At 36.5% G+C, this 21,971-nt stretch overlaps 1 protein-coding gene across 1 annotated transcript in view; it reads right to left on the reverse strand.

Annotated features, from left to right (window-relative positions):
* Window positions 1–21,971, reverse strand: part of CNST (consortin, connexin sorting protein) — a 116,295-nt gene that overhangs the window by 56,548 nt on the left and 37,776 nt on the right. The window contains exon 2 of the mRNA XM_044676413.1: window positions 20,746–21,193. Coding sequence (XP_044532348.1) covers window positions 20,746–21,142 — 397 coding nt within the window. The 5' untranslated portion in view covers window positions 21,143–21,193. The remainder of the gene's footprint in view (window positions 1–20,745; window positions 21,194–21,971) is intronic.

Genomic DNA, 21,971 nt, shown 5'->3' on the forward strand with positions numbered 1-21,971 from the left:
CAAAGGGCTATAAAAGACTGCCTGCCCTTTGATCCAGCCATACCATTGTTGGGTTTGTACCCCAAAGAGATCATAGATAAACAGACTTGTACGAAAATATTCATAGCTGCGCTTTTTGTGGTGGCAACAAATTGGAAAAGGAGGGAATGTCCTTCAATTGGGGAATGGCTGAACAAACTGTGGTATATGCGGGTGATGGAATACTATTGTGCTAAAAGGAATAATAAACTGGAGAAGTTCCAGGCGAACTGGAGAGACCTCTGGGAACTGATGCAGAGTGAAAGGAGCAGAGCCAGAAGAACTCTATACACAGAGACTGATATACTGTGGTAAAATTGAATGTAATGGACTTCTGTACCAGCAGCAATGCAATGACCCAGGACAATTCTGAGGGATTTATGGTAAAGACGCTACCCACATTCAGAGGAAGGACTGCAGGAGAGGAAACATATAAGAAAAACAACTGCTTGAACGCATGGGTCGGGGTGGACATGACTGAGGGTGTAGACTCGAAACTACCACACCAATGCAACTACCAACAATTTGGAAATTGGTCTTGTTCAAGGACACATGACAAAACTAGTGGAAACGCGCATCGGCCAAGGGTGGGGGGGTGCGGGGGGGGGGTTGAAGGGGAAAGGTGGAGCATGAATCATGTAACCATGTTAAAAATGAATATTAATAAATGTTAAAAAAATTTAAAAAAAAATAGTTGGCAAAAATGGTTTTTCCTGGACTATGCTCTGTGGAGACAACATACTAGAAGAAAATGAACATGGGATACAATTTCCAATGGAATTGCTGCTAATCCCACTCCAAGGAGGAGGGGATGAATTCTAATTCAAGCTCAGACATTGACTTCTTTAATCTGAAAAATTTTCTGTGATGTTTTTCTAGACTCTACAACACTGACAATATAACTTCACAGGATTCACTGAGCTAATGCTGGTAAGTAAAAAATAACCTTAATTATTAATATGAAGTAATATTATTCTTTTAGGCTAGGTAACTTTAATTATTAAGTGTTGTTCTTTTTATTGGGAACTTCTAAAATCTGGAAGCCTTAATATCTCAATGAACATTTCATTGAACTATGTTTTATAACAAACTGTACGCAGAAGTTTTGTCAAAATATTTCCTCTCAGGGGCAGCTAAGTGTCTCAGTGGATTGAGAGCCCGCCCTAGGATTGGGAGAATCTTGGTTCGAATCTGATATCAAACATGTCCTAGCTGTGTGACTCTGGGCACATCACAACCCCAAATGCCTAAGCCCTTACTGCTTTCCTTACTTGGAACCAATACACAGTATTGATTCTAAAACAGAAGGTAAGAATTTTAGAAAAGAAAAAAAAGAAAAGAAAATATTCCTTCTTATACATTCAAAAAATCACTATACATCATAGTAGCTGCATTTTAATAACCAAATTTTTAATGTGTAATTTGTACCGTAGTATATGTCTTGCTCCTTTGCTTCTCCAGTTTCATCCTTCTAGAGTTCAAATTGGTGCCAGGAGAATAAAGATACGGAGCAGATTACTTTTCAGATACTTTAAAATGTTAGTCTTAGGCAGAGGTTTTTTACCTTTGATATATCATGGACTCTTATGACAATCTAGTAAAGACTGGGTCCCAGGTTAAAAACGTGGGTGTCATACTCAAGTTCTAACTCTCATTCAACCAATCTATCCAAACTGTGGCCCAGTGTGGCATATCTGCCTTCCCAACATCCAAGTCTACTTTTTCTCTACTCATATAACCACTAATCTAGTATGCTCCTTCATTACATCTCACCTAGATTATTACAAAATTATTCTCATTAGTTGGTCTGACTCAAATTTCTTTTCACTCTAATTCATCATCCATTTGGTTATGATTTTCCTAAAAGCTTTTATCTGACCAAGTCATACCCCTTTCCCAACTCAATAAACTCAAGTGGCTATTAATGCTTTTATGAGAACATATAAACTCTTTTGTTTGGTATGTAAAGCTCTTTGCAAGAACTTGCCTACTTTTCTATGTTTCTAGTCTTAAATCCATACCTAAGCACACTGACCTACCTGTTCTTTGCATATAACATTCTATATTCTATCTCCCATGCGTATTCTAGCTATCAGATACTCTCCTTTACCCCATATTTTTTAGAAGTCTTGGTTTCTTTCAAGGCTTAGCTCAAATCTTAACCTGTTAGAGGCCTTTCCTAATCTTTTCCCAACCAGTCATTACTATTCTATCTTTAGGAGACATCCTTATCTCTTAAAATACCTGGCTGGGGGTGGGGTAGGGTGGGGAAGGGAAATAAGGGGGAGTTTTAAAACATCTTACTTCAGTCAGTTAATACTTAACCAGCAGTTAACTTATCAGTTTATCTTTTGGTTCTACTCAGATAAAAGCAAGAATGGGATAAATGTTCAGGGAAAACACTTCAAAGGTAGAAAGGCTATAACTACAGAATTTGGCTGTTTATTTCATTTGCTGTATCTGTATCCTTAGCATATAGTGCCTGGCAAATAGCAGGCACTTAATAAATCCCTGCTCTTTGACTTATGTGACTTTGGGAAAGTCACTTCTCTTAATTTATCCTCCTATCCCAAAGACTAGAAGCTTCTTCTAGCCCTAAATTTATGACATCCAGTGGGAATATATCACAAGTTACTAATCAAGGTAATTATAAGGAGACATTGGTCAAGACTAGTCTTCTGGGTGCTTGTCACTTCAAATATCGTGCTTAGATTTCTCTCCCTTCTCACTTTTGCTTCTTGGCTTCCTTGAAGTCTCAGTTTAAAATATAACCTTCTGCAGAAGCCCTTCTGGTTCCCTTTAGTCAGAAAGGCTTCTCTCTGAGATGTTCTCCAATTTATCAAGTAAATATACGAACAGATACAAAAACAGAGCTATATTTTGTTAAAACATGGTGGTTTACATGTTGTTTCCCCTCATTAGAATGTGAACTCTTCAAGGGCTAGGACTATTTTTGCCTTTCTTGGTACCCCCAGCACTCAGCACACAGCAAACCAGGGATAAATAAATGGCTATTAACTTGACTGATTTTCTACCTCTTTTTATCCCCTGGAATATGCACATACCTTCTGAAACCCTTAAAAATTTTTTTGCTTGGCTCTAATATCCTCTTAAGCTATTTACTTATCTCTACTCTTTTCTTTATGGTTAAATTACTAGAAAAGTGGTATATACTCATTGCTTCTCCTCCTTCCTCTAACTCAGGGGTTGGCAACCTTTTTGGCCGTGAGAGCCATAAACGCCACATTTTTTAAAATGTAATTTCGTGAGAGCTGTACAGTGCTCACAGTGTGTGCTCCTGTAACAGTGCCTGAAAAAAAATTGACTTTATGGTTCCTGCAGAAAGAGCCATACGTTGCTGACCCCTGCTCTAACCTTTTGCGATAAAGCTTCCCACAGTCACTGAACTGAAACTGTTCTCTTCAAGGTTATTAATGACTTATTAATTACTAAATCTAATGGCCATTTCTCAGACTTCATAAATTTTGACCTCTCTGAAGCTTTTGAAAATACCACTGTTTCTGGATAAGGTCCTCTCCCTGGAAGATGCTTCTCTCACTAGATTCTCTTCTTTATCCAAATGCTTCACAAATTCTTCAAATGATCATTACCTACTTCTTACCTTCTAAGCATTCATGTGCCCCCCAGGGCTTTGTCCTAGGACTTTCCCTCTTCTTTTAAGTTCTGTGGCTTCAAACTCTTACATCTTTCCTGAGGGTCAGATGACCAATAGTCTGATGGTCACTTCTACCAGGAAGATCCAAAAGAATCTCAAATTGATTTCATTATCTTTCCTATTCTCAGTCAATAAACATTTCTTACTATTTTGTTGTTCAATCATTTTCAGTCACATCCAACTCAAATTGTGAACCAATTTGAGATTTATCTCGTCAAAGATACTGGAGTATTTTGCCATTTCTTTTCTAGATCATTTGATAAATGAAGAAACTGAGGCACAAACAGTTAATTTTTAACTTTTTAAAGTGATTGGCCCAGGGTCACATAGATAATAAATGTCTGAGGCCAGATATGAACTCTGGAAGATGTCTTTCTCATGCTATGCCAGTGATGGTGAACTTTTTAGAGACCTTAGTGACCGTGTGCCCAAACTGCAACCCTCATACTGGATGTGAGCCCCCCCCCCCCACCTTATCCCAGACAGGGCAGGAAGGAAGCATTCCCATTGTGTTTCTAGGTAGAGGGGCAGATCATGTGATAAATGTCCTCAGGTACATGTGGATAGGGGGGAAGGGAGCAGCCCCCTCCAACACACATGCCATAGGTTTCCTACCACATCTTTAAGCCAAGCACTCTATCTACTGTATCATTGCAAAAGAACATCCCTCCTCTTAAGGAACTCAATATCTAGTGGGAGAAGACAAAACATCAAAACAACAACAAACCCTAACTGAAAAGGGAGTTAGGGTGAGTAGGTTTAGGTATGATTAAGTCTTGCACCCAGGGTGAGAAATGATTTGAGGAAGTGAATTTCTGGGTTGATTTCATACTGAAGAATGAGTTTCTGGAGATTTTCAGGTCTAACAAGTAGTTGATTTTTTCTTTATCTCCTATATGCAATCACTAGTCAAGTTTTCTCAATTCTATCTTAATAGCATTAGCTAGTAGTTATATTGTACCTACTCTGTGCCAAGCATCGAGCTAAGCAATTTATATTATCTCATTTGATCCTTACAACTCTGGGAGGTAGGAGCTTAAGTGGTTTTTCCATGGTCATACAGCTACTAAGAGTTTGAGGATACACTTGAACTCTAATCTTTCTGACTCCAAGGCACAACTCTATCACTGCACCATCAATTTTATTCAAATCATCTGCAATTGTCCAGTTCTATCCACTTACAGGAGCTATCTCTCCCTGCTTTTAAAGACCTAAGCTATGATAAAAAGATGAAGACAGCTGTTATGTACTTTTTTTTTTCATATTTGAAATAATGGAGATCCTACAGCTTTCTTGTCTCAGTAATATTTTGAGACAGGTCTTCTTCTGAGCAATAGAATTTTTTTCTTGCTGGGCTTAAGCTGACCTTTAAGATGTTTAAGAGATAAATAATGACTATACCACATCATTCTCAAAATATTGCTCTTAAATTGTTTGAGAAACTTTTAAAAAGATTTTCTAATATTTAGCTACTAGTCTTTTGTTTCTTTCATTAATCCCTGTTTACTTGAGAGAAGGAATTGAGTGGTGCAGTGGATAGAGTGTTGTGTCAGGAAGACTCCTCTTGCTGATCTCAAATATGGCTACAGACACTAGATGCCTGATCCTGGGCAAATCACTTGATCCTGCTTGTCTCATTTTCCTCATCTGCAAAATGAACTGGAGAAATAAATGGCAAACCACTCCAGTATCTTTGCTAAGAAAACTCCAAAAGGCATCATGAAGAGTCAGACACAACGGAGAAACAACTAAGCAACAAAATTACTTGAGAACAAGAGAACATTAATTACACATTTTCAGCAAACTATTTTGTAGATTGTTTTGATTTTATAAGTTAAAATAAATAAAAATAACTGACATCAATTTTAAGTGGGATTAATTTTTTTTTAATTTTCCCACTTTAAAATTTTAATTTATTTATTTTAGTCAACAGAATTTATTCACAAGTATTTCAGTCCTTCCTTCACCTCCTCACATCAAAGGAGGCATCATCTGGGAGATAGATACATAGATTACAACTTTCATGTTTCCAGTTTTTCAGTTTATTCTTTGGAAGTAACATTCACAAGTTATTCTTCAAGTATTAAATCTGTAGCTACGTATAAAGTTCTAATTTTGCTGTTCATTATCTTATGTAGTTCTTTCCAAGTTTTTTAAAAATTTAGCTTGCTCATCATTTTTTATGGCACACAGTGAGTGGGATTAATTTTAAGAGAAAAACCTTTTTGATTCAACATCTTCCTCACCTAAAAGTTTTAAGTGACTGAAATTTCTGTTTTAAGACCCTGAATTTCTCAGGAAGTCTACAGGTACAGCAACTCTTTTGGGTGAAATAAATTTAATAACTTCTAGTTATAACAGTTTTGGAAGCTGGAATAAAGTTAGGGAAGTATGGGAAAACAAAATCTTGAATCCTTGATACCTTTACAGACATGCAACTATAGCTTTTCAATTCCTAAAACTCTAGGTAATCAGAATGAAAAGACAATACAAAAAACAAAACAAAACAAAACAAAACAAAAAAAAAGCCTCTAAACCTTGGAGGTAGAATAAAAGAAATGCAGATATCAATACTCTTTTATGTAGATCAACTTATCCTTTGGGGAATTTGGAAAAAAATCAAAGGCTATTCCTTTTTGAATGGAATTTATTCTTCTAAATGAAATAAAAGGAATTATAGTTATTTAGAAAGCAAAAATAATAACTACCACAAAATATTACTGGAATATATGGACCACCATTCAAAGATAACTAGGGAAATATGAAAATTTCCTTAATAAAAAGCTTTTTTAAAAAAACCCTCTTACCTTCTGTCTTAGAATTAATACTGTGTATTGGTTCCAAGGCAGAAGGGTGGTAAGAGCTAGGAAATGGCAGTTAAGTGACTTGCCCAAGGTCACACAGCTAGAAAGTGTCTGAAACCAGATTTGAACCTAGGACCTCTTGTCTCTATGTCTTGTTATCAATCACTGAGCTACCAAGCTGCCCCCACTTAACAGCTTTGAGAGGATTAATGGACATTTGGGAAGTACACACCACTAACAGATCAAGCACCATTAGAAATACTTTTGCAATAAGTAGATATCACTATACCGAGCAATAGTAATAGTAGACAATAGGTAAATGACATTGGATTTGACAAAGATAACTAAAAGTAGTTTACCTGAAGACAGAGCCTACAAAATAGCAAAAATCTAAAACTGCAACAAAAAGAATCAAAGGTCCTTCCATGGACAATATATCTATGAATTCAGGCAATTGTATACTGATGGAAATACCAAATAAAAGACTATCATGAGGATTTGTTTGTGGAATTAAAGGTTTTTACAGGATGGTAATTAAGGAACAGGCAACTGCTACCAAAAATTACAAAGGGGTATTGTTAAGAAGTCCCAATTCAGAGATACCTAGGTTGTGCAGTGGATAGAATCATTCCCAGAGACACATGGTCCTCAGTTCAAACTTAGTCAAGAGTTATGTAACAGTAGGCAAGTCACTTAACTCCCATTGCCTAACCCATACCACACTTCTGCTTCGGAACCAATACATAGTTTTTTGTTTTTGTTTTTAAATTTTTTTAAACCCTTACCTTCCATCTTGGAGTCAATACTGTGTATAGGATCCAAGGTAGAAGAGTGGTAAGGGCTAGGAAATGGGGGATAAGTGACTTGCCCAGGGTCACACAGTTAGGAAGTGTGTGAGGCCAAATTTGAACTTAGGACCTCTCGTCTCTAGGCCTGGTTCTCAATCTGCTGAGCCACCAAGCTGCCCCCTGGAACCAATACATAAGTATTGATTCTAAGATGGAAGGGTAAAGGATAAAGAAAAAGAAGGTAAAGTTAAAAAAAAGAAAGAAGTCCCAATTTTTGATCAATTACTAAACAAACAGCAAGAGTAGTGCAACAAATCACTGGAGATCATAAAAATACAGTTTCTACCAACTATCCAGGAAGAAATGGTCTGGGGCCTAGAATTTATACCTAATACATATATAAATTATACAATTTCTACCTTATGATCTTTCATGGATGGTCAGCTGATAAATTTTCCATACTATAAAGACCTCAAGATATTCTGGGGAATTCAATCAACAAATTATAAATAAAACTAGACTATTAGCACAGACTGAAATATTGTCCATAATCACTTGTATGTAACTTTGATGCATAAAAAACAAGAACAAAAGGCATCACAAAGAGTCAGAAATGATGGGAAACTACTAACCAATGTGATAATAAGATTAAACCTACCCTGCCCATATGTAAATTTAATCACCAAAGCTGAAAACATCACCACTTAATTCACAAGTTGGGAAGTCTGTAACCCATGTGTGAAAGAGTGGGTGATGAATCAGAATTGACTGACTGCCCCCTGGATAGTCCTAAGCAAAGCTTTGTGAGTGGACATAAAAACTAAGAGGAAGGCACAGGAAGTGACGAAAAAGAAGCACTTTTAAAAGGGAGTGACAACTTCCTGTGAACAGTTCTTGTTTGTTTCCTGGAGCTGGAGGTTGAGTTGAAGACGCAGCTTGCTGATCCTGAGACCTGAAGACCTTGGTGAGACTGTTCTTAAATCTCTCCCTTAGAACTACACGTGGTGAGTGAAGAAGGCTGAGTCCTTTAACCTCCCTTGGGGTACTAGCCTCTGGAGGGGCACTTGATTAGGAAGAGCCCTTGTGGCTAAAACCCTTGTTAATTGACTTTTAGGCTCTCTGGCTAGTCCTCTAGAGTCCTGCTGGAGTAAAGCCCAGACTTGAATACAAATCTAGTTCTTTAAGCTAGAACTCTTACACTACCCTCTTCTCATTTCTCTACTTGCACTCTCTCCTATATTTTATAAATAAATTACTAAAAATCATTTTAGAATTGATATTTATTCAATTCTGGTGACCACACCTTTAAATATTAATATTCAAACCCAAACCCCCATTTTCCCCTTTTACACCAATCACAACAAAAGAAGATATTAAAATTATATGGGAATTAGGTAAATTATATATCATATCTGATGTCCTAGTTGTTAATTTAAGTGTATAGAAAATGCTTTTAGTGAGCCTATGGAGGAAGAGTTTATAGCCTAATACTTTTATTCAGGTTCAAAAGTGATATTTAGCTGAAATCAGGTCTTATTTAATTCATCTATGTGATAACCCATACATTAAATACAAAATAATAACAGCAGGAAAATTACTTTTTCCAGCTCCATTACTACTGAATTCCATGGAAAAAGATGAAAACGAGATGGACACAATAACATTCTCAAGATCCAGCCAACTATCTATGCCAATGATGGCAAACCTTTTAGAGGGGTGGGTGATGTTAGAAATATCCTCCACAGTGTGGAGAGAGGGAGGGGGGAAACCCAGCCCCACATCCCTCCAACTTTCAAGTAACTATCTCTGGCAAACTCTATGCTGGGGTAACAGCATGCATAACCACAGAGAGGGCTCTGAGTGCCCCCTCTGGCATACATGCTATAGATTCACCATCACGGATCTATACTAAAAGATGGTAGGAATATCAAGGTTAGTGAATGTCAACCAAGGCATCATACAGTGGCAACTTCACACACTATGAGACTATTATGATGGCTGTGAAGGTCTAACAAGAACCCTGAAATGTTATGAATTGTAATATGGTGATACCACCAGTAAATGTCTAGAACCTTGAGCAGTGATTTGCGTTGCTCCTAACAGTCAAAGAAATAGATAGGATAGCAGAGTTGCTTTCTCTACTCAAAATCATCATGATGATGAATTACAACATCAAGGATAAAGAAGCCGAGTGGCTCTCTATTATGTTCTGTTATCACAAAGCTATCCCAAAACAAATCAGAAATACCATCCCAATACTCTGCCTGCTAAAATTGTTTAAGTGTAGATGGTGCTCAAAAATAATGCAGGCAAATCACAAGCATGCATGAAATGAAATCAAGGTATGAATATTTTCATTATGCACTGGTACATCATAACAAATTTGGGAAGAGATCTGAAAAGTTATAGACAAAGGTTTCATAATGCTTTTTGTCAACAGTACCCAGCTCTAAGTCATATAATATATTGCTGATGAATTCAGGGTAATTACAATAAATCACTTTATTCCTAAACTTAGCATTTAACAGGGTTTACAAAAACCTAACAAGAGAAAAGTCTAAGAACTTTAGGTCACTGAACATATTTACTTAAAACAAACTCTGGAAATAATATTTAATGAAGAAATATATGACAAAAACAATAATGATGCCCTCAAATGACTTTGAAAAGGCAAACATGCCAGAATTTTGAAAACCCTTTTTTGAGTTTGATGACATGTTCCCAAAAAACAAATCAATTATGTCAAAACAGTAATACGAAAAAGTTGGCATTTGCTACAATGATCACAACTCCATTTATTTTCTTGCAATTGTTGACAGGAAATGTAAAAACATGTCAGGACCTATATACATGATAAGAACCATAGAAAGAAAACTGGAAATATCAAGAAACATGACTCAAGTCAGACATGAAAGATCACCATGAAAAACTGGGTTAGAAAAACTATTGAAGGTCTACAAAACGCTACATAGAAACATGGAGTTCCAGCAGCACAAAAGACACAATTCAATGTAAAACAGTTTACCACAGAAGCCTGAGGAGCAAAGAAATCAGAGGAGAGTCAATAAGTTAAAAAATAACAACAAAAAATTAGATCAAATGAGAAAAAGAAAGCCTATCCACCATTAATATAATGAACAAAAGGGCATCTATGTCAAGGGAGATAATCAAAACTTTAGTTTCTCTGTAAAACTGAAATCTGCAGAGTCTGAGAAGATCTACAATTACTGCCTCAAATGCTTCAGAGAGGAACATAAATTACTAGCACAACACTTTACTGACTTCTTCTCCCATGCAACCTGATCCTATTATATCGTATATCTACCAAAAGGTGAAAACACACACGACCCTTCCAAATACAGGCCAATCAGTTGCTTGTGAACATTATACAAAGTACAATGCTTTGTAAATCTGTACAAAGATTTTTAATAATCTATAAGTTCAGAGCAGCTAGGGGGCTCAGTGGATAGAGAGCCAGGCCTGGAGACAAAGATCCTGGTTTAAATCTGGCTCAAGCATAATTCCTGACTGTAACCTTGGGCAAGTCATTTAACCTCAATTGCCTAGCCCTAGTCACTCTTCTGCTTTGGAACTGACACTTGGTATCAATTCTAAGAGAAAAAGTAAAGATTTTTTTTTTTTTTTAAATTTTAAACCGTTAACTTCTGTGTATTGACTTATAGGTGGAAGATTGGTAAGGGTAGTCAATGGGGGTCAAGTGACTTGCCCAGGGTCACACAGCTGGGAAGTGTCTGAGGCCGGATTTGAACCTAGGACCTCCTGTCTCTAGGCCTGGCTCTCAATCCACTGAGCTACCCAGCTGCCCCAGTAAAGATTTTTTTAAAAAAATCTATATATAAGCATGCAAGAAAATGATATATTGGCTAAAGAGCAAAAAAAGATTGGGCAAAAATTGCCAAGTGATATAAAAGCAATTTATTATTGATTCAGTAATCACTGAACAATCCACTCAAAAGCATCATAATATTTATAGTTTCTAATTAATTACAAATTATTTGACTCAGTTCCACAATCATGGTTTCTTCATATATTGTAAATATATTAAATATGCTCAAGTAATCTGGGAACACTACTGTATTTGTTGTTAACATGGAGAACTATTATTTAATTAAAAAATACTACCTGGGGGGCAGGTAGATAGATGGTTTAATGAATTGAGAGCCAAGGCTAGAGATGGGAGATCCTGGGTTCAAATCTGTCCTCAGACTCTTCCTAGCTGTGTGATCCTGGGCAAATCACTTAACCCCCACTGCCTGGCACATACCACTCTTCTGCCTTGGAACCAATACACAGTATTGATTCTAAGATGGAAAGTAAGGGTTTAAAAAAAAAAAAGCATGCCTCCAATACTATTCTGTCAAGAACAATTAATAAAAAACATGGAATTTTCCAGGAAGGAGATTTAAGCCTATTATGATTTTGTCTAGTATCAAACCCATTATCATTATTTCTGAACTGAAAGGAGTATGTCTTTCAAGTCATGATACCATAAGTAATTTATACACTGAAAACAACTATCTGAATACAACACCAAACAACTATTTTTGTTTGAGGAAACTTTTTCAAATGACATTAAAATGTCATCAGCATTACCATTTTTAAAATTAAAACCTGCCAAGCAAAAATAGAGACAAAGTTTTAAGATTGACTAGATGTTAAATTGAGCCAACAGATGAACTTAACAGATATCCAGATCTTCTACAGGCAAGATACTATTAGGATTGATTAAGCCATAAGGCTAATGAGGACCACTTGGGGTAACTGGGATCTTAGCAGTTAAGGACAGGGTAAAGAATAGTAGGTACGGTTTCTTTAAGGCCAGAATCTTGGGAAGGGTTCCTGTTGGAACTCTGGGTAGCCTGAGTCAGTTGGTTTTCCAACTGCCAATGATCTCCTGGAAATGTTTTCCCTAGGAGGAATGCTGGTGTTTCTGTTTCCTGGAACACTAAAAAAACCCATGGCAGGTGAAGGAGGAGAACAGGTTAGCTTCTAGAATAAGTTTGTGGGGGAAATCAACAGAAAGAGAAAGAGACTGTTTTCCCTTTGTGTGGCTGCTGAGAGGGTTAAGTCATTTTGAGGCCTGCTTAGGCCAAAAAGCCTAGCTAGGCCTGGAAGGGTTGGCAATCGGCAGAAAGAATGATTAACTGAACTGATTTAAAAAGCTGAAAGAGAGACAGTTTTTTCCTTTCTGTGTGACTGCAGAGTGGGAACAGCCTTTGAGGCCTACCAAGGCCCAGAAGCCTGAACTAGCCTGACTAGGTCGAGAAAGTACTGGGAGTTGAAGGAGTGATCTGAAGAAATACAAGGAGGCAGTAAAGTAAAGATACTATTTAGTATAGGATATTTAGTATAGACCCTGGGAATTAGTAGTAGTTTAAGGAGAATAAGGAGGCTCAAGTTCCTCAAGCAAGAAGCAAGTTCTTGTGAACTAGAAGGGAGTGGGCAAAAGCTTAGATCCCTTTTAAGACTAGGGAATCAATCCTAATCCTTAACCTTTGTTACCTTTCCTTACCTTTCCTCAAACCTTTTCCAGTATTTATTAAATAGAGATTTTTTTACATCTGTCTCTAGCAGTTATCCTTGCCGTAGGCCCAAACCAGTTACAAGGAGCTTCAGTAGCCACAAGCTATTAAGGCATCTGCCCAATCTATTTCTAGCAGTAAAAGATACCATATAATTCCTCCCCTCCAACCCCCCAACATCCCTATCTTAACATTCCTGGCCATTCTTATTTGTCTTGTAGACAAATTACATTAACATTCTTGGTGTGCGAAATGGAGACAGAACTTAAAGAATTGATACTAGTATCCATAACAGATATAGTCAGTTCTTTTAAAAAGGTAAATTTTTTTTTCTTTCACTGTCATCCTAGAGGACATTAAAGAGCCAGCTAACCACAGCCACAGCCTAGAAGCCTGCTTTTATAAGCATTGGCTTCAGGGAGCAATGTGGTTTTACAACACCATGTACCTGGGAGCTGTACCCAAATTTTTTTACTTGACTATTCCTTCTTATATTAAGGGAATAAGCATTCCCTAACTGTGTGATGGGACTGCTTACCATTACATTATTGGATTTTTTGAGCTATATACTATTACTAGTGGGAGTAATACGGTTATTGTTACTAGTAAAAATAGTACTCCTCTACATCTTAAACCAATTTAAAGAATTAAAACTATAGCAAATAAGATTTAACGAATTAACCATGAAAGTGAATTACCTGGAGTCTATAATACAGAAATATGAGACAGAGAAAAATAGTACTGATAAATAAGAGGGCACAACTAAATTAGAGAAATAAACAGCCAAACTAGAGAAGAGTGTGGGCACTTTTTTCCCTTTGAGAGAGATTCCAATGATGACCCCTGACCATGAATTAGTTAGTGTTGAAATAAGTAACTGGGGAATAAGGGAATAGGTAGGAGATTAGAAGGGGAAACACCAGTTTAGCTGGGGTAAACCAGGCCCTCAGCTGACCTGAGAAAGGTAACGAATTGTCACACTTAGCTGGGGAAATAATAAATAACAGAAACCAAACACAGCCAGGGAGACAGTTTAACTTAACAGTGGGTTCTTGTAGTCTGGGAAGAAGTCAAGGAAGCATATTTAAAAAAAAGTTTTTTTTTTATAGTTAACAAGGGTAGGAACGGGAGGTAAGAGGCTCAACTGTCATTAATGTCTATGGGTAACTGCCAAAGAATGTTGGATAGGGAAAATGGTTTCTCTAACACTATCTATAAGCAGCCAGCTTAGACAGGGCTTTTAAGGCAAGGGTTAATGGGAATCTCACGGAGCAGTCCACAGGTTGGTTCAAAATGGATCTGGTCTCGGGAAACTCCAGGTAAACAGCCAAGTAAATCCACTGGGGAAGTCAAGGAGAAAGATATATATCTGTATGTCCACCATACAAGATAACACTTTAATCTCAACCTGAATTTCTTGGACTGTCTAGATGATCTTGTAGATACCTCCCAATGCACAGCGATAACCCAAAATCCACAGGCTCTTCAATCAGTTGCTAAACTCCAACTTCCCAAAAGCCAACTGCCATTAGAGAGAGGTAGAGGCTGGGTAGCCTCTACCGATTCTAGGTATAATGAGTATTCTATTCTACCTAGAATAGGTACCTAGAATAGGTACCTGGCAGCATTCTAGGTTTGGAATGTTCAGCTCTGCCAGCTTGTGCCTGGTCTACTTTTTCACTAACTATAATAAATCCTATTCTACAATTTTCCTATAACAATGTTAAACAGCACAAAAGCTTTACTCAAAGTGACATAGATAGTTTTAAAAAGGAAACTCCATTTTTTGAGGAGGAACCAAGAGCAGTTATAAAGATGTTCCAAAAAATAATTGAACAATTTAATCCCAACTACAATGATCTTGATATTCTTTTAGATGAATTGCTTACAAAATGGGAAAAACAGAAAATTATTGCTGAGACCAATGAAAATGACAGCATCTCTGATTGGCCATTATCTAAGCCAAATTGGAATATTAATTCAGATTACAGATATCAACAATTGGTCAGGGCAAGACAGGCAGTAATCCAAATAATGAAACACTGTTCCAAAAGACCAGGTACATGGACAAAATTCGAGAGCGTGAAACAGGAAGTTGGGGAAACACGTTTTCCTTTCCTAGATAGATAGACCTAGGGGAAAGTTAGATTGGATTGGACATATGCAAAGAAAGGGGCATAAGTCAATCAAGGAGGCAATTTGTTAGAAACACCTGCCCTGTAGTGTGTAATTATTTTAGAAGTCAGTGTCCAGACTGGGATTAAATGGAAATAGACAAGTTGAGGAGAGTAGCTTCTTACGTGTACCAAGTTAATAAAGACAAACAAGAAGAAGGGACAAATGAAATAATTGAAGATTTAAGAAAGGAAATTTAAGTTCTTAAACTAAAATTAAATAAGTCAGATCAATTTATCTATAAGAATGTTGCAAATAAGAACGGCCAGTAATGTTAGTATAGGAATGTTAGAATGTCCACTATTCTTTACCCTGTCCCTAGCTGCTAAGATCCCAATTACCCCAAATGGTCCTCAGCAGCCCTATACACTGAGCAAAGGTATCAAGGAAAAAGCTAAGGATGGATATACTTAAAGACTAACTGGCACCCAAGGTCAAAGCTTAATAAGAACAGGTTAGAGTAATTAAAACATCTACCATGCCAGCTTTAACATATACTTACTTTTTACATAGTAAAATGGATATAGAATCTAGAAGGTTTTTAAAAATTTATACCATACAATGTTAAAAGCAACTCCAAGGCATCTACAGAAAATAAACATTTATAATTTTCTGTAGATGCCTTGGAGTTGCTTTTAATATAGTTGATGTGTTCAGATCACATAAAAATTTGAAAAGTCACAGAAATATTTTGGAACAAGCACTTCATTTTACAAAGCAAAAGTAAAGGATAACAATAATTCTATACCACAGGATATGTCAAACAATCCAATGTGGTTTATGTCTAGACATAACCTATGAAATGGTTAGGATTCAAACACGGATTCAAAATGTGTTACATAGACAACATTTGCATTAATTCAATGCACATGTCAACCAAGAACTATGAAGCAAAAGCATGAATCATGCAGATGTGTTTATAGAAAGCTGTTTTTATGATAGTAATATAGAATCGGGCTTTCACCACCAGAAATTATAGAAAGATTATCCCTAAGGAGCTGGGAATTCTTGATTACTGCAGATTTTGCAACATATCACTGTAGTCTGTAGAAATTTACCAAAGTGGCTAGAATTATGCATTACACAGCAAATTTCTATAATATGAATTACAAAATATCTTTGGAAATCAGCAAAGAAGCTTCAATAGAAATGAAGCATTATTATAGAACAGTTGCCCATCTTAAGAACAGAATCCAACTATCTCATTTTAAAGGTAAAGAAACTGAAGCATAAAGAATTCAGTAATTTGCCCAGAGATATACACAGTTACTTAGTAAGTATCTATGGGTAGGATGTGAACTTTAAGTATAGTGTCCTAGTAACACTACTACCCTGTTGCTCAATATAATGATATTAAGTACTCAGCTCAAAATTACATGAAATGAAAAACTTTCAAAATACAGATATCCAGCTAGAGATATTAAGACAAAGTGGGAACAATATGAAAAATGCATGTCCTTGTCATTCTGTCTGAGAGTAAAGTAGTCCTGAATGTATTTTTAGTAATTCTACAGAAGGTTAATTTAAACACTATTAGCACTACTAACAATAAATTCAGTTATTTAATCCACCTGAACAATGGGCTATAGAACTTTAAATATCCAAGAGTGACTAATTCAAGTTCATCTTAGCCCCCTCAAAAATGATGAGAAGAAAACTTATAAATAGCAGCATGCATTTACAGAGCACTTTAAAGTTTGGAAAGCATCTACAAAAATTATTTTATTTGTTTCTCATAACAAACTGATGAGGGAGGTGTTATTTTTATATCCCTGTTTTACAGATAAGGAAAACTTAGGCTCAGATAGTTAAAATGACATCTATAGACATATGCTAGAAAATATTTGGGGCCTGAGTCAAACCCTGATTTTGCTAGCTCCAAGTACAGTATTCTCTTTCACCATATTACTTCAAAATATGGGTTAAAGTTAAAAGTTTAAAAATCTTTACCAATGAACAATTTACAAAGTGTTTATTACATTAACAAATTAATGGGGTAAACTGGTGAAAACCAAAGATTTTTTAACCCCTAAATTACTGATAGTAAAGTCCTTCTCTAAGAGCCTATCATGATACTGAAGTGATATTAGGGCTCTTTAAGGCTGTGAAAGGTATAAGGATGATTTTAGAACATAAGTCTTGCTCTATTAGTTTGGAGATAAGAAGTAGAGAAGTTGACTTGAGAAAGAATTTCAAACAGAGCTGAGAAAGAGTCAGTTTCAAGTCTAATTTTTTTTTTCTGTGACAGTTACTCAGTTTAGTCTCTGGCAGTAGGCAGTCACTCATAGGGACTCTCTCTGAGAGCTTAGAGGAGGTAACATCTTTGCCTCTTGATCTTTCACTATCTGAGGTAGAAGGAAAGGAGGGAAAGACCTGAAGGAGCTTAGTGTTTTCTTTTTCCGACTTGGGAAACACTACTGACTCTCTAGTACTGTTTTAGAGATTGTTTTAACTCTGAGAAGACCAAAAAAAAAACCCTGATCTTGGTTTGGACTCTGAGTCTGTTAAGGCTCAGAGTCCCAACTTGGTCCTTCCTGAGACTCAACCAGCTAGCCTTTGTTATTTTTATAATTTGGAGGTGAAATTAAGAATGATAAGGATAATAGTGTTAGTTTATTTAGAATAGTAAAAATTTAGGTTAATCAGATCAAGAAGGTTTAGTGTAACTTCACTGATATAAACTGAAGACTCTTTACAAGCACAGCAGAGTATCAAAGCAGTTTATAATCAATAATCAATTTATTGCCCAATATTAGTTTTACAGTCATCTTTTATTTTTACAGAGGACAGCCTAAGCTGTAGCAGGTACTGCCAATCTCAGCTTAGCTCTGGTTGGAGAAGTAGGTGTCTCACCATCTAATCAGTGAAAGTTTTTGGTAACAGCTACTCATGAAAACAAATTAAGTCAGAGAGGAGTAGTACTGATAAGGGGGAAGAACCTAAGCTGATGAAATCAAATATAACTGAAGTACTAGAATAAATTGAACAAATTTCTAATTAGTCAGTGACAGGAAGAGAAAATAAGCAGTTAACAATTCTTCTCATTTCATCACAGGCTTAAGCTAAATCCATCAGCGAGGGCCTTAGAAAACGGAAGCTAAAAATCTCAGCCTAAGATGTACCAGAGTCCCTACCATACATTCCTAATCTTATACTGTTAGGTTGCTTTCTCCACAGGGCACTTCACAACCCAGGAAAAGAATCCTAGATTTAGCCTCTGTAATGAGGAACTGTTATGAGCAGCCAAGGGGGCTTTAGGCAGATGCTGATGATGGAATATGAATAGGGAGGGAGTCCCAAACCACAGCTGTGAGTTAGATAAGCTCCCACATCAGCAGGGTTAGGTCTCCTTTAAGGCCAAGATTCTCTGCCACAGCCCAGGGGCTTGGAACCAATCCAGGCAGGCAGTTAGAAATGTTTCCAGGAAGCAGATAGAGACTTCTTGAAACCTTAAACTGATGATGAATAAACTGGCTTGGAAAGGCTAGTCCAACTAAAGTTTTATCTGGATCTGACCGCTAATGAGCAGATGCTTTTTGGTAAGGTAAGCAATGGCTCCAAGATCCTTTAGGTTTTAGGGTTAAACAGGGTTTATTTGTAACCAAACAGAGGGTAGGTAAGGAGTAGGGAGGTGGGTGAAAGGTAACCCTAAAGATCTTGCCTAAGTAGATATTAAATAAATCTTGAAACACTGGTTGATCTTCCCTAGGTGCAGAGTATGAGAAAGCCTTGATGGCAGATCCCAACTCTGTTGCTTTGCAGCTGAGCCCAGAGGCTGATAAGCTGCTATTCTTGGTTGTAGTGCTTCTCACTAGCTAGTAAAGCAAAGCTGTTGTCATGCCAAAGTATTGAATATTGGCTAACAATGAAATTAGTCCCTACCTGCCTAATTAGAAACTCCCAAACCACCCTGGGCCCAAAACTGCCTTCCTCTCTAACCCTCCAGATGAGAGAAAGAAGTGCAGCTCCCAGGGTTTGTGGACCCCTTTTTATACCCTGTCCTTAACTGTCACCTTGGCACACTCCATGGGTGCTCTGCCAGGTTCTGTGTTCCAAAGTGGCAACTGCCAACTTGCACCCCCAGGAAAAATGGCTACTCATTTCTGCATATTACACCTTCCATTAGTGAACTATAAACAATACATTTCACTTAAGGCCAAATAGCTCCAAATGAGCTGTGTACTCAATTTAGCCAGCCAATGTAAAAATGAAATACAAACTGGACATTTGAAATGCAATTCAAAGTGAGTTTGATATTGTTTTATTATGTGGTTAAGATAGAAACAACCCAAAAACCCCATTAAAAATGACTAATTAATAATGCTGTTCAGATTCAGGGAACCTATGTACATAACCTACGGTAGGGAGGACAAATCTATAAGAGCACTCCCTTAAGAGTCCAGATATGAACAGTTCATTGTGAACTGTGAATAGTTTGTATCCCTCATTTAATGTTGATAAATCAATAAATAATTTAAAAAGAAGGAAAGTAAGCTTTTCTGTTACAGACTGATGTAGCAGTCTGGTGAAACTTAGGGACCTCTTTTCAGAATGTTAGCTACCTGCATTGATAAATGGAAGAAATGCTCAATTTCAATTAGGGGTCAGTGAAAATAAAGATGTTAATATTTTTTCCTTCTGAGTTCAGAGAACCTCTGAAAAGTATACATGGATCTCTGAGAGTTCTATGGGTCACAGTTAAAGAACCTCTATTCTAAAGCTACTATGAAGTTTGAAAAAATACCTTTAATCCTGGGATATTATTTTCTTTAGGGACATAAATAGAGCAAAGAATGTGAGAACTTAAAGGAACAGCTGTTAAGTAACACCTTATAAATTAACAGAAAGAAGAAGCTGAAAGTTAATATGATGTCTGTTTTAAAGGAAAATGGTATTATAGACATCTACTAGGAGAGGGGATCTTAATCTTTTTTGTGTCATGGCTTGCTCTGTGAATCTGGTGAAGCTTAGGAATGTCAGAATAATGATAGTAAAATCAAATACATAGGTCTATGAAGGAAATAAATTACAATGAAAGGTATCTAATTATCTATCATCTATAAAAGTTCACTAACCCATATCAGGAGTCCTAAGTACTAGGTTAAATACACTAATTTTCTCCTACGGATGGCAAGTGAAATTTAAGAAGGACATTTTAAGCTGGAGCTTCTCCAAGAAGTTTTCCAGGGCAATGAGAAAACTTAAAAGACATGTGATATGAGAAATAGTTGAAGGAACAAGTGATATTTTAGACTAGAGAAGTCAATTTTAGCTCAATATAGAAAGTCTCAAAAAAGTGGGCTGTAAAAAAAAAAAAAAAACCACAACAAAAAACAAGCCACCAACAACAGAATGAGCTACCTAATTTGAGCTATCAAAAAAAAGGAAAGAAAAAGAAAGAGGTAGTAGGTCCCATCAATGACAATGTTTTGAGGCTTTAGGGAAGTTATTGTGGAAGACTCATTCATATCTCAGAGTAAGGGGTAGGTTTAAGCTACTTCTATAGCTCCTTCCAATTTCAAGATTCTACAATGTAAGTATAAATTTTATGTAATAACCTATAGAAGATGGAACCATATGTTAGTAAGAACAAGGAGGTTAGCTGGTTAAAGATCACATTGAATACAAGATGACAACTCAGAGATCAAGCAACACACCAAGGAGAAAATGGAAGAAGTATTTTGAAGGAGCTTGCACAAAGAAGACAATGCAATTTTTAAAAAGGATTTTGTTTGAAGTACCTGGTGTTGACTTTGTAATTCCTTTTTTGTTTCTTGAATTTTTTTCCCCAAGACCTTTTTTCTCCTTTCCTGTGACAGACTTTTCATCTGTGGGGCCTTCAGAGTGGATTTTTTCAGAGCTATCACTTGCTGTTGCTTCACAGCTTGGGGTAACAGAGTTATCACAACTGCTGCAGCTTTCATTATTGTTGAGATTGTCCTGTTCAAATTTTTCATGTTTTCCCATCTCATTGTCACTGCTGGTCACACCTTCACACCCATTCCCATCAAGCTGATTTTCATTTTCATCTGATACAGAAGGCAGGGGAAGTCTTGTACTTTCCATTGTGTCATCTGTATGACATCCATCTTGTGCTTCTAACGGTAGGTCATTTATAGGAGTTTCTCTGTCATCCATTAGAGCATCCTTTGTTGGACCATCAAAGTCTCATTAAAAAACTCTCCATGTCTATAAGTGAAAAAATATGAAAATGAAATAGCTTAAATAAAGTCCACAACTACATAAACATAACTAAACTCTTACCTGATAAAAGAAAATTTTTACTTTAATCCTAAAATATCCCTGATTACCAGAGTGTTAATTACAAAATTAGTGGCTTATTCTTGCTCTTCAATCCTCTCCTATCCTTAGGCTGTTTGGCTTTTGATTATTTCACTGTTCATAAGTATGCACTGTCAGTGCAAAAAAAAAAAAATAAAGCTATGCTACTTATAACAAATTCCTATTTTGAAATGTCTGATGAAACACAATAAATGATCAGTTTTATCATTCTATCTTTCCCTAACCCTCTTCTCAGTCTTCACCACAATTTCCATTCTCTACACCCCTCAGTTATTTCATATACCATCACAGATGCACTTATACTCTCTTCCCTTCCCTAATTTTGACCCTTTGATTAATCAGTTCAACTTTACCCTATTTTCTACTCTGGAATCCTATGCCTTGTCCCTCATGCCAAATGTTAAAAAAGGAAAATTAGGTTAATCTGGTACAATCAGTTTTTGAGTAAAATTCACTCTGACTCTTTATCACCATTTCACTTTCTACATAAAAATAAATTAAATAGGTGGAATTTACATAGTACTTTTAGGTTTTCAAAGTGTTTTGCATATGGTATCTCAAAGTATTCATAAGCTATCATTTGAAAACTAATTCTGAGTGCCAAAAATCAAAGTCAAGCTCACTGACCTATAATTTTCAGATAATATTCTTCACCAGTTGAACC

Source organism: Gracilinanus agilis, chromosome 4, assembly GCF_016433145.1.
Source record: "Gracilinanus agilis isolate LMUSP501 chromosome 4, AgileGrace, whole genome shotgun sequence".
NCBI classification, from domain to species: Eukaryota; Metazoa; Chordata; class Mammalia; order Didelphimorphia; family Didelphidae; genus Gracilinanus; species Gracilinanus agilis.